This window comes from Artemia franciscana, chromosome 20 (assembly GCF_032884065.1).
Source record: "Artemia franciscana chromosome 20, ASM3288406v1, whole genome shotgun sequence".
Classification (NCBI taxonomy): domain Eukaryota; kingdom Metazoa; phylum Arthropoda; class Branchiopoda; order Anostraca; family Artemiidae; genus Artemia; species Artemia franciscana.
Window position 1 is genome coordinate 12,846,286 of NC_088882.1, and position 14,035 is coordinate 12,860,320.

At 33.6% G+C, this 14,035-nt stretch overlaps 1 protein-coding gene across 1 annotated transcript in view; it reads right to left on the reverse strand.

Annotated features, from left to right (window-relative positions):
- LOC136039767 (teneurin-a-like) overlaps window positions 1-14,035 on the reverse strand; it is a gene marked incomplete in the record, with an annotated part of 538,588 nt that overhangs the window by 368,424 nt on the left and 156,129 nt on the right. The window contains 1 exon segment of the mRNA XM_065723631.1: window positions 2,675-2,860. Within this exon segment, the coding sequence (XP_065579703.1) occupies window positions 2,675-2,860 (186 nt within the window).

Sequence of the window (14,035 nt, forward strand, 5' to 3'; positions counted from 1 at the left end):
CCTCCAATTTTGTTGGTGACTTATAAAAGACACTAGAACTTTTAATTTCCGTTAGAATGAGCCCTCTCGCGTCATTCTAGGACCACTCAGTCGATACGATCACCCCTGGAAAAATAAAATAAAATAAACACGCATCCGTGATCTGTCTTCTGGCAAAAAATGCGAAATTCCTAATTTTTGTAGATAGGCGCTTGAACCTACTTGAATAAGGTTCTCTGATATGCTGAATCGGATGGTGCGATTTTCGTTAAGATTGTATGACTTTTAGGGGGTGTTTCCCCCTATTTTCTAAAATGAGGCAAATGTTCTCAGGCTCGTAACTTTTGATGGGTATAACTGATCTTGATGAAACTTATATATTTAAAATTATCATTAAAATGCGATTCTTTTGATGTAACTATTGGTATCAAAAATCCATTTTTTAGAGTTTCGGTTACTATTGAGCCGGGTCGCTCCTTACTACAGTTCGTTACCACAAACTGTTTGATAAAAGTTTATTACTAAAGAATTTTTGTGGGAATTTCAAAAGAATCTAAAACACTTATAAAAATAGCATCAGATCGAAACGAAAAGTGTGCCATAGGAATCAAAATGGTCGAAAACACTTTAAATGGGAATTAGAGCCCCCTCCCCTAATGACTGCATGGGTAGGCTGGTGTGTCCTGGTGTTTAATTTTTTCTGTTTTTTCCCCCAGGGTGATCATATCGAACGAATGGTTGTAGAATTCTAGAAGAAGTCTTATTTAAAAGGAAATCACCGTATCTAGTGGCTCTTTTTTAGCAGCAAAAGAGGTCATGCCATAGAAATGTGGCGTTTCCGCCATTAATGTCACCAAACTTTAATCTTTAGTTAAAGAAGACCTAAATAACGAAGAATGCAAATTCTAGGACAGCCAATAGATTTTGCATTGTCTAAATGCCTAATCAGAATGTTTTGTTTATTAGAGTGGAGAGAGAGAGAGAGAGAGAGAGAGAGAGAGAGAGAGAGAGAGAGAGAGAGAGAGTGAGTGTTGTACCAAACTGCTCTAGCAAAGCAGCCAGCGCTGCATCATATTGGTCCTGTGCCATCAAATCTGCTGGCTGAGACTCTAATAAACAAAAGCAGAGTTGCATTTTCTGCCACAAAGCATAATTTATATTCAAACTAGGTCAAAATACCAGAGGACAGAAATTCAAAGAAAACCGATCAGTTGTGCATGGTGTTCATCCTAAACAAATAGTTTTTAGCCTGCCATCTTGAAAAAACACGGCAAATTGGCGTCTTCTGCCATGCTGTCTCATAAAGCCACAATTGTTGCCCAAAGATGGTCAAAATGATGAAAAATACAAATTGTGATAGATCCAGTACACTTTTCGTGGTATAAAACCCTATTTTGTTTGAAACCTCGCATTTTGAAAAAGGGGAAACATGATTTTTTCACTATAAACTGTTACCATCGAATTTAAATTAGAGACCCATGATGGTCGAAAGTCTTGATTATGGCAGGGTGGAGATTGAAAACGTATGAATAAGGGAAGGGGTGTCGTTCAAGGGGTACAAGAGGGCATTTATCCCCCCCCCAATAATGTGAAGAAAAAACAATTGACTATCCGGATATGGATCCTTCTCGCTCCCCCACCAATAAAAAGACTGGAGATTTGCCCATGATTAAGGGTATGTTTGCTAGATTTAAATATAGTATGCTATAAAAGAGACTGGTGAACACATTGTGGTAACTAACTATAAGTAAAAAACAATTATTCGCAAAATTGTTAGCACTTCATAGTTTGTTAGGTTTGACTAGTTTTTTTTCTACTGGGCTAAGAAGCTACCGAAAGACGGTAGAGGAACATTAAATGGTTAATTAAAAGCTACTGCCTCTTACAATATCGTCTTCATAACCTCTTGGCAAAGTGCCGTATGGCACTTTTGGTGCTATGTCTGGAGTAGAAAGGCTGAAAGCCATAAAAAGGCTTCCTTGGTCGAGCATTCTTAACCGGAGGCTTACAATCTTCCCTCTTGCATCCCTCTTATTATGTGAAAGCTAAAACACACGTGCTTCAGGACAAAAAAAAACTTAATGAATAAAATGTCATTTATTATTTCCATGAAAAAACTAGAAATTATTATGGTCAATTTCTTGAAAATGGCGATAATAATATATCCCTCAGATTGTTATTTTTGTTCATTTTAAGTTTCAACTTTACTCTTTACGTCCAGTAATTTTTCTCCCTGTTTTTTATTATTATTTCTTTTGATCTTAAACTCTATCCCAGTTTATAGATTCCATTTCTCATTAAAAAAAAATCTTTTTCAGAAACCTCCCTATCTGTTAATGTCCCTGTTTTATTCCAATGTTTTATTTTTGTATGCTTTGTAGTGTTTTATAAAAGTCCAGTGTTTAGTTATTGTATTGTTTGCACCACTACATGCCAAGCTTCTGGGGCCAAGTAACCTTTTTGTGTTTATAATTGTTTTTTTTAGTATAAATAAATGATTGATTGATTGATTGATATGAAAATTTACAATTAAGCCTCATAAGGCCAAATACTGTGTGCAATGACAATACGAAAGAAACGTAAAAAAACATACTATAAACTCGTGCTATATTTACGTACTGAAAAACAGTACGTAATGCAAAGATAAATAGTAGTTACATAATGTAAAACATAGAGGTTACAGGCTACTACTTACCAATAGTGCAATGTTTTCCGTTCCATCCTCGAGCACAAACACAAGAGCCATTTTTGCACTGACCATGTAGGAAGCATCTGTGATCGCAAGTACGGACGTCACAAAAAGGACCTTCCCATCCACTTTGGCAAATACATTTTCCATCTTGACATTCTCCGTTTTGTCCACAATTTAATGTACACACCTCTAAAATAACATTTGAGATTAATTTTTCCACTTTCTGACACACACTTGTCTTCTATTTATAAAAAACTGAATCAATAGATTTGTTAAAGTACCGAGGACAGGGAAAATGTAGTTTGGTTGTTTGAGTTGGCTGAGTTGAAACCATAAAATATCATTAAGATATTTTTAAGACTGAACGCATCTTTAAAAAGGAGGAAAAATAGGGAATTCAATTTTTTAACGATATGCAGTTACGCTGTTTCTGATACTAAGGTTTGCCAAATTGAAAAGAAAAAGTCTGGGTAAAAATTTAGTAAAAAAAATAAGCTAAAAAACGTCATCCAATAGTTTAAGTTGAAGGTGTATCTTTTCTTTGAAGGTGTAGCAGTCGCTGGGAATCAACAAATTGGTTATGTTTGCATTTCTACGGATGAGGCAGCGTTGACAAGTTTAAGCAATCACTTTTATATTTTTTCATTAAAAAATGTGGCAACACTGATGACAATTAATTGGCACCCAAAAACTATTGAAACAATTCAAAATAAATTTATCTCTCCTCCTCCCCCCTATCCTCTCTCTCTCTCTATTTTAAAATTAAAGAAGTAAATCTTGAAAGCAATGGTTTATGGCCTGTAGGAAGAAATAAAAGATAACGAAAATTTCACCTGTAGTCTTCCTCCGATTCGATAGAGGAAGAGAATTTAAAGTATAAAAATTTTAAATAAGAAATGATATAAAATCATAATAAATTTAAAATATCAAACCAATATATAAGATAAAATGTTCATGTAAGATCAATGGGAAACAAGAATCCGTAAGAACCACGGAAGCGGAAGATACAATCAATGAGTTACTCTTTTAAAATAATATAGAAGCAAATCCCTCTCTACTATCTTTTCTTATATTTTGAATTTGGAGGATATAATTCATATGACAATTATGTTTTCACTACCATTGCACCCAGGATGAGTTATTTTAAAAAAAGTAAAATAATTTTACTTATCTTACCCACTGGCCTTCGAACTTTCATGACTGTTTTATTCCACTTTTAGCTCGTCAAAAATTAAAAAGCTCAACAAAAACATACCTAAAACGCTGAGGTGAAATCTACCAGCATTAATTAAGGCAAAAAACAAAGGAGACCCAGGGGAAATCAATTCATTCCCGCTCTGTTTCGCCTTTTAAACAAAGGACTAGAATTCTCATTTATTTTCTTATTAGTATTTTATACTAGATGCATACGGAATGAATAATTACTGTATCTGGCAGAAATTGAAATTCAAGTCAAACTGTGCCGACAAACTTCAATCAAATTTTTCTTTTCTCTTATTACGCGATCCACGAAATAGAAAATCAATAAGCAACAAATTAAATATTCTTTGAGATGCATTTGAGACAGAAGTTACGAACTGATAGGGATTCTGTTTTTGACATGATCAAGAATTTGGTTCTTCTTTTATACCCTTAAAGGGGACTTTTAACAGGTACGACTAACAAAACACTTATATTAAATTTTTTACGTTATAATTTAACATACAGAGTGTTCTGGCAACAACATAACGTGGAATAACTTCATGTCACCTCTGACGCATTAAAAGTCTAAGGCTGTTTTCTAAGGGTTAGGCTCCTAGTATTACTATTAGTTTTATATATATTGCGCCAGGAATCAGGGGGGGGGGGATAAAGTTAAGTGCATCCTCAAACGGCTGTAACAGGAGACGTTCTAAGAAATACTTAGAATATAATGCAAAAAAGTGAAAAGATTAGACCATATAAAAATTAAAATAAATATTATTTATCAATATATAAATAAATATATATAAATAAATAGCTATAAAAATTGGACCAGGCAGCGCCTTTAAAAACTATTCTTATGAGACGAGTAATATACTTTGTTGAGGTAATATGCTCTGCTGACATTTAATCCATCCTAAATTATAGAATAAAGCTTCGACACACTAAAACAGCACTAGCAACAACAAAATATTCCAAAAAATAGAGAATTCAAGCCTATGGAAAGTAACATAAAATATTCGAGAATTCTACCTATTTAATAACAAATTTTCAAGAAACCCGCTAATTTTGTTTTAAGTAATTCATTTATTAATTTAAATAGGACAAAAGTCTGTGTTGTTGCTACTTTTAATTTGTAACAGCCGCGTGTATACTGATGGCACTTGGGATATTTTCCCGCCATTAGTTCAAATACTTGATTTTTGACTTGACGAAGTGAAGATGGAAACACTGTATTCACTGGTACATACTGTTCTAAATCTCATACGGCTTTTTGACAAAGACGTCTTTCTCCTTTGTTTTTTAGTCTGTCATGTCTGTCAAGGGTAAAGTTGCGCTAAAGTTTTTTTTGAACTTTTCAATAGCTTATTATTCTAACTAAACGGCCCTTGTGTTTCAGGAGTTGCTTCTCAAGATTTGGGGCAAAAAGTCAAACTTTAGCGCATAGAGTAAAGAGGGGACAATCCCCCCTCATATACGTAATAATTTCTGTTCGTTTTAAGTTTTGATGTTTCTCCTTACTTTCAGTTAAAAAAAACTTGTTTTCACATTTCTGATTGTTTTAAATAATAACAGGAAACACGGCTCCCATCCATGGCAAATCCCTACCCCCATGGAAAATCCCTTCATGTTAAGTTCTTCCAATGTAATATGTTCCAATGTAGTTCTTCCAATGTGGAAACTTTCATTTCGGTTTTTCTCTTTAAATATGAAGAGAATCCCCTCCTCCGTATATTCTAGTAATTTAAGCCTTAAATGGCTACAATTGTAGAATTTTACCAGATACATAGATTTTGACAAAATAATATTGCCGAGTCTATATTCAGATTTTAAATTATACATTCTATCCCCCTCCCCCCAAAACAAGCTCAGAGCTAAATAAAATTATTTCACGAACTTTTACTTCTTTCTCCGGATTTAAAGCTTCATTTTGAGCTTACCTAAACCTATCATAGTTCCTTCCTCTCAATAAAGTTTTCTAGGCTTGTGAGACACGATATTTTTCAGTTCAAGTAATGTCTTATATTTTATATAATTTTCCGCAAAAATTGAGGTTTCTACTTTATATAAAGGGGAATTTGTAATCAGTGAATATTCTGATAGTTCTTTGACATATATAGTCTCAAAGAAGCTTCTGAATTGCGTTTGCACTTTGAAGTCAGGAAATTATAATTTCCTCGGTGTCAATTTTTGGAAGGATGATACATTCAGTTTCTTTTTATTGCTTGAATTCATATTCTTGCTAGGAAAGCTTCAAAGGAAATGAAATTTAGCCATATATTTAGAAAGTGGCTGAATAATATTGGTGCAATAAATTTATACAATCTGAGTTTTTATCGGGGAAGGGTATTTAAGAAAATTATTAATCCTGAACCAATTCAAGTTCATATACGAAGAAGTTAGAGGTGTACCTTAAAGTTTCCTTTTCCTAAAAAGTTTATAAGAGGACAGGGGGTGGGGGAGGGATCAATTTTATGATAGGTCTGATTTTAATGATTTTAGCCGTTATCAGTATGTTTAGGTCCAGTATGGTTGAAGTAGTACAGGACATTGGTTCGCTATGCAGAGTTTATGGTTCGTTTTCAAAAACTCGTAAAAAAGGATATGATAATGAAGGAGTAGTAATCTCTTTAATTGATTTACAAAACGGAAGGGGATGCCTCTGATCAGCATTTAAATTTTAGATGAATTTTAAATCAATGAACCCTTTTTTTTAGTGTGTCTAGGTGCGTTGAAAGTTATATAATAAAATCGACTACGAGTAGAATAGCTTAATACCTTACACCTCATGCACAAATTCTATATTCGCCCTTTGAGTTATTAAATAAAAAACAAGTTTTCACCTGAAAGTAAGGAGCGACATTAAAACCTAAAACGAACAGTCATTATTCCGTATTTGAAAAAAGCTGTCCCCTCCTCAACGCCTCGTTTTTTATGCTAAAGTTTGACTCTTTTTCATAACTCTACTTTTAACGTAAGCGTAAAAAGAGCTCTACGCTAAAACTTTAGCATAAATAGCGAAGCGTTGAGGAAGGGAAGCTAAAGTTTTGTTTAGTACTTTCAATAGAGCTATTTATTCTAATTAAACTCTTTGTGATTTAAGGGTCATTCTTAAAGAATTGGAATTAATTTGAACTATAGCATAGAGAGCGAGGTATTGACGAGGGAACGAGCCACCTTCATATGCGTAATAATTTCTGTTCGTGTTAAGGTTTAATGTTGCTCCTTGATTTCAATTGAAAAAACTTTTTTTTTATTTAATCAGGGAAAAAATTGACTAAAGCAAATGTGGCTAAACTGGAAGCAGAGAATATTTTTCAATTTTCCATTAACTTGGCTCACATTTTACTTGATGATAAGGTTTCAAATGCAGTATATTTGCAAAAATATTAATGTGGACCGAAACTCTACATAACTCAATAGTAACCGAAAAAATGTAATTCCGATACCAATATCTGCGCAAATGTGGAATTTTGTATTTTTTGCCAAAAGAAAGATCACGGATGCGTGTTCATTTGTTTTTTTTCATAAATTTTCTTACTTTTTTCAAAATTATTCTAATTAAACGGCCTTTTTGATTCAGGGGTTATTCTTAAAGAAATTGGACTACATTCGAACTTTAGCGTAAAGAGTGAGGTATTGTCGAGGGGGCGAAACCCCTCAAATGCCGAACAATTTCTGCTCGTTTTAGTTTAAATATTGCTCTGTATTTCAGTTGAAAACACTTGTTTTTTTATTTAATTTGTTAACCGAAGTATGACGTAGCGACTTTGAGTGAACGAAAAAAAGGTAATTGTAGCTTTGTATACAAACTAAAGTGAATGTTTAAACTTGAATAGAACTTAAAAACCTAAAAATGATTCTGAATATACATAAGAAGTATAAATAGGAAGTATATTGTTTTTAAGAAAAAATTATGACGATATATTGAAGTCGTATATGACCATATATAATAAAAGCTTTATTTAACATTTTTGAAAGACGAAAATTTTTAAAAGTTTCGGGAAAAAATACAAAATATAAGATTTTTCAATAAAAACTTCACTTGACGGAATAAATGTAATTGCATTTTTCAAATCAGCAAAAAAAACTGTATTCAGGTCATATACAGTACTATTTTTGCATCAAACAGTTCGTGGTTAACGAACCTGGTTAACTGTAGTGAGGAGCGACCCGGCTCAATAGTAACCAAAACTCTAAAACATTGAATTTTGATATCAATAGCTACATCAAAAGAATTGCATTTTAATGCTAATTTTAAATATATAAGTTTCATCAAGTTTAGTCTTACCCATCAAAAGTTACGAGCCTGAGAAAATTTGCCTTATTTGAGAAAATAGGGGAAACACCCCCTAAAAGTCGTAGGAACTTAACGAAAATGACACCATCAGATTCAGCGTATCAGAGAATCCTACTGTAGAAGTTTCAAGCTCCTATCTACAAAAATGTGGAATTTTGTATTTTTTGCCAGAAGACAAATCACGGGTGCGTGTTCATTTGTTTGTTTGTTTTTTGTTGTTTTTTTCTTTTTCCCAGGGGACATCGTATGGACCAAGTGGTCCTAGAATGTCGCAAGAGGGCTCGTTCTAACGGAAATGAAAAGTTCTAGTGCCCTTTTTAAATGACCGAAAATTGGAGGGCATCTAGGCCCCCTCCCACGCTCATTTTTTCCCAATGTCAACGGATCAAAATTTTGAGGTAGCCATTTTGTTCAGCATAGTCGAAAACCATAATAACTGTGTCTTTGGGGTTAACTAACTCCCCCACTATCCCTGGGGGAGGGGCTGCAAGTTATAAACTTTGACCAGTGTTTACATATAGTAATGGTTATTGGGAAGTGTACAGACGTTTTCAGGGGGATTTTATTTTGTTTGGGGGTGGGGCTGAGGAGAGGGGGCTATTTTGGAGGATCATTCCTTGGAGAAATCTGTCATGGGGGAAGAAAAATTCGATGAAAAGGGCGCAGGATTTTCTAGCATTACTATAAGAAAACAATGAAAAATAAACATGAAAACTTTTTTCAAATGAAAGGAAGGAGTAGCATTGAAACTTAAAACGAACAGATATTATTACGAATATGAGGGGCTCTAATAATACTTTAGCATAAAGAGCGAGGTATTTAGGAGGAGATAAATACCTCGCTCTTTATGCTAAAGTATTTTTAGTAATTTCAACTATTTATTCCACGGCCTTTCTGATTCAGGGGTCATTCTTAAACAATTGGGACAAAACTTACGATTTAGTGTAAAGAGCGAGGTATTAACGAGGATACAAACCCCCTCGTATACATAATAAAAATATAAGGATATGAAAGTTTGTTACGTAAGTTAATTCTTAAGTTACGTATATTTTTTACTAATAAAAACGTTCGTTAAAAATTAAAAGTTCTAGTTGCCTTTTTAAGTAACCGAAAAATTGGATGGCAGCTAGGCCTCCTTCTCCACCCCTTATTTCTCAATATCGTCTGATCAAAACTAAGAGAAAGCCATTTAGCCAAAAAAGAATTAATATACAAATTTAATTTTAATAATTTATGTGCGGAGAGCCAAAACCAAACATGCATTAATTCAAAAGCGTTCAGAAATTAAATAAAAAAAAAACTAATGTTTTTAGCTGAAAGTAAGGAGCGACATTAAAACTTAAAACGGACAGAAATTACTCCGTATATGAAATGGGTTGTCCCCTCCGCATTCCCTCGCTCTTTACGCTAAAGTTTGACTCTTTGCCACAATTCTACTTTTTAAAACAATTAAAAGCTTTAGCGTAAAGAGCGAGGGATTATTCTCACTGGGCGGTTGAAAATCAGTTCCATTATTCTAAATTGAAAGCCTTTTGCAACCATAGATTTGAAGTAACTGCTAACTGAGAAAGTTATCATATTTATCAGAAGTTTTCCATTAATATTTGACAAAAAACATGAGGGTCATATCCGTTTAATCAAAGATTTAATGCCTGGGGGAATGTTTTCAGGGAAATGAACATACAAAATAAGAATTAAACTTTTAATTTAGTATAGATAGTATAGGCTTATATAGGTTGGCCTTATGAATATTATTATGAGCTTCAAGAGCTTGATTAAGCCTATTCCTATGCATTTGAGGTTTTAATATATTAATATATTTTTATGAGATAAAAATATCATGTGTTTCTCTTTAAATATCTCATAATACTTTTGTACTTCAATATCTGCAATGAACCGTTTCCGAATGAACATTTTTGCAATTTCCCTCTATCCGCTACCCATGAGCCGTTTTACGCTAAAAATGGGAACCAAGGGTTGAAGTGATTACGGCTCCTAGGAGATAGTTCACTTGTTAAATAGTCACTAGATGGAGCTATTTAGTAATGTTTTTACCCAAAAGCCTTCTTTATAAGGTAATGAGTGCAAGTTTTGCTACAAGTACAACTAATGTATCTTGTCGCTTGGCTTTGGAAGGAAGTAGGGACGGTAGTGTAATTTTGCTCCAAACGAGAGCAGAGCGTATAAGGTAATACAACAGTAACCTAAAAAGTTGATGATTGTTTTTAGAACATTTTGACCTAAAGTCTACAAAAACTAAGAATTGCAAAGAGCAAGCCATGGGAATTTGGTAGATTTCTAATTTATATATACGCAATATTGCGACTAATTTTAGTTGTCCCAAATCATTTGTTCTTAAAGAACCACTTGCCGGCAACCCTAAAAGTTGCCCTTTTTGAACCCTTTTTGTTCTGTTGACTTTGGGAAAAAAATGAGCGTGGGAGGGGGCCTAGATGCCCTCCAATTTTTTTGGTCACTTAAAAAGGGCACTAGAAATTTTCATTTCCGTTAGAATGAGCCCTCTTGCGACATTCTAGGACTACTTGGTCGATACGATGACCCCAGGGGAAAAGAAAGAAAAAAAAAAAATAAACACGCACCCGTGATTTGTCTTCTGGCAAAAAATACAAAATTTCACATTTTTGTAGATAGGAGCTTGAAACTTCTACAGTAGGGTTCTCTGATACGCTGAATCTGATGGTGTCATTTTCGTTAAGATCCTACGACTTTTAGGGGGTGTTCCCCCTATTTTCTTAAATAAGGCAAATTTTCTCAGGCTCGTAACTTTTGATGGGTAAGACTAAACTTGATGAAACTTATATATTTAAAATCAGCATTAAAATGCAATTCTTTTGATGGAGCAATTCTTATTGATATCAAAATTCAATTTTTTAGAGTTTTGGTTACTATTGAGCCGGGTCGCTCCTTACTACAGTTCGTTACCACGAACTGTTTGATACGAAGAAGTTAGAGGTGTACCTTAAAGTTTCCTTTTCCTAAAAATTTTATAAGAGGACAGGGGGTGGGGGAGGGATCAATTTTATGATAGGTCTGATTTTAATGATTTTAGCCGTTATCAATGTGTTTAGGTCCAGTGTGGTTGAAGTAGTACAGGACATTGGTTCGCTATGCAGAGTTTACGGTTCGTTTTCAAAAACTCGTAAAAAAGGATATGATAATGAAGGAGTAGTAATCTCTCTAATTGATTTACAAAACGGAAGGGGATGCCTCTGATCAGCATTTAAATTTTAGATGAATTTTAAATCAATGAACCCTTTTTTTTAGTGTGTCTAGGTGCGTTGAAAGTTATATAATAAAATCGACTACGAGTAGAATAGCTTAATACCTTACACCTCATGCACAAATTCTATATTCACCCTTTGAGTAATTAAATAAAAAACAAGTTTTCACCTGAAAGTAAGGAGCGACATTAAAACCTAAAGCGAACATCATTATTCCGTATTTGAAAAAAGCTGTCCCCTCCTCAACGGCTCGTTTTTTACGCTAAAGTTTGACTCTTTTTCATAACTCTACTTTTAACGTAAGCGTAAAAAGGGTTCTACGCTAAAACTTTAGCATAAATAGCGAAGCGTTGAGGAAGGGAAGCTAAAGTTTTGTTTAGTACTTTCAATAGAGCTATTTATTCTGATTAAACTCTTTGTGATTTAAGGATCATTCTTAAAGAATTGGAATTAATTTGAACTATAGCATAGAGAGCGAGGTATTGACGAGGGAACGAGCCACCTTCATATGCGTAATAATTTCTGTTCGTGTTAAGGTTTAATGTTGCTCCTTGATTTCAATTGAAAAAAACTTTTTTTTTATTTAATCAGGGAAAAAATTGACTAAAGCAAATGTGGCTAAACTGGAAGCAGAGAATATTTTTCAATTTTCCATTAACTTGGCTCACATTTTACTTGATGATTAGTTTTCAAATGCAGTATATTTGGAAAAATATTAATGTGGACCGAAACTCTATATAACTCAATAGTAACCGAAAAACGTAATTCCGATACCAATAGAAGCATCAAAAGAATTTGATTTTTAAGCTGGTTTTAAATATATAAGTTTCATCGAGTTTAGTCTTACCCGTCAAAAGTTACGAGACTGATAAAATTTGCCTTATTTTCAAAAAAGGGAGAAACACCCCTTAAAAGTCATCGAATCATAATGAAAATCACACCGTCAGATTCAGCTCGTTTAGTTTTTTCAAAATTATTCTAATTAAACGGCCTTTGTGATTCAGGGGTTATTCTTAAAGAAATGGAACTAAATTCGAACTTTAGCGTAAAGAGTGAGGTATTGTCGAGGGGGCGAAACCCCTCATATGCCGAACAACTTCTGCTCGTTTTAGTTTAAATATTGCTCTGTATTTCAGTTGAAAAAACTTGTTTTTTTTTTATTTAATTTGTTAACTGCCGTATGACCTAGCGACTTTGAGTGAACGAAGAAAAGGTAATTGTAACTTTGTATACAAACTAAAGTGTATGTTTAAACTTGAATAGAACTTAAAAACGTAGCAATGATTCTGAATATACATAAAAATATAAATAGGAAGTACATTGTTTTTAAGAAAAATGATGACGATATATTGAAGTCATACATGACCATATATAATAAAAGCTATATTTACATTTTTGAAAAATGAAATTTTCAAAAGTTTCGTGAAAAAATACAAAATATAAGACTTTTCAATAAAAACTTTACTTCAGGGAATAAATGTAATTGCATTTTTCAAATCAGCAAAAAAACTGTATTAAGGTTATATACAGTGCTATTTTTGCAGTCTAAAAAAAGACAGAAAGAAGCTCATATTGATTGCTTACACAGCAAGGATTCTTTGAAATAGAACTTTGGCAGCTCAGGGGTAGAGCGAGAGACAAAAAGTCCTGTACACCTACGATAAACAGTCTATAACCCCTTTAAACTATTATGAGTAATAAAGATAAGCAGATATTTTAAGTACAAACATTCAGCACCCTTTAATCAAAAATGTTTTAGTAATTGCTTCCTGTCATTATCTATTTGGGACTATCAGTTTTCATTCTCAGAGTTATGCCATTTCTATCTTCGTGAAGATTGATATGTTCGCTGCGGAAACTTATCAAATATGTCATCATTATAAACTTTATGATTAATATAGTTTCAGTTTTGCACTTGAGAATGAGTATTTCAAAAATTTCGTCCGTGTGAAAACATCACCTGCCTGTATCTAGTTTAAATATTTAACCTATTTGCTTTTTTTGTGTGAAATTGACAGCGTGCTTGATAAACATGATTGGAACAGAGGTTGAATTTTTTCACAAAAACCAATTGACAGAGAAGTAACCCAAAAGGCACCAGCGCTAATGATTATTTTCCAATATTTTTTTTTCCAGTTTTCAATTCTTATGACGAATAAAAAAGATTTTCTAGGAATTAGACAGCGACCATAAGCGGCGTTCTGACACTGGACCCTCTCTTAGAAAAAGTTTGAAGTACTTGCAAAAACATAGTTGAGCTTAAGACAAATTAGAGATCAAAGACTCTATGATATTTACCAATTAGATTCAAGATTAAAAAAGACACCCCAAAGTCTAAACGCTGCCTTGCCCTGGGTTCCCACTGATGCGATTTCACGCAAAAACGGCCGTTGAACGAACAAATTTCCTTCAGTGTTTTCTGCAAGTTTATGCGTTACAACGTTTCAACGGCTGCGTGGAAGTATTCTCACTGGGCGGTTGAAAATCAGTTCCATTATTCTAAATTGAAAGCCTTTTGCAACCATAGATTTGAAGTAACTGCTAACTGAGAAAGTTATCATATTTATCAGAAGTTTTCCATTAATATTTGACAAAAAACATGAGGGTCATATCCGTTTAATCAAAGATTTAGTGCCTGGG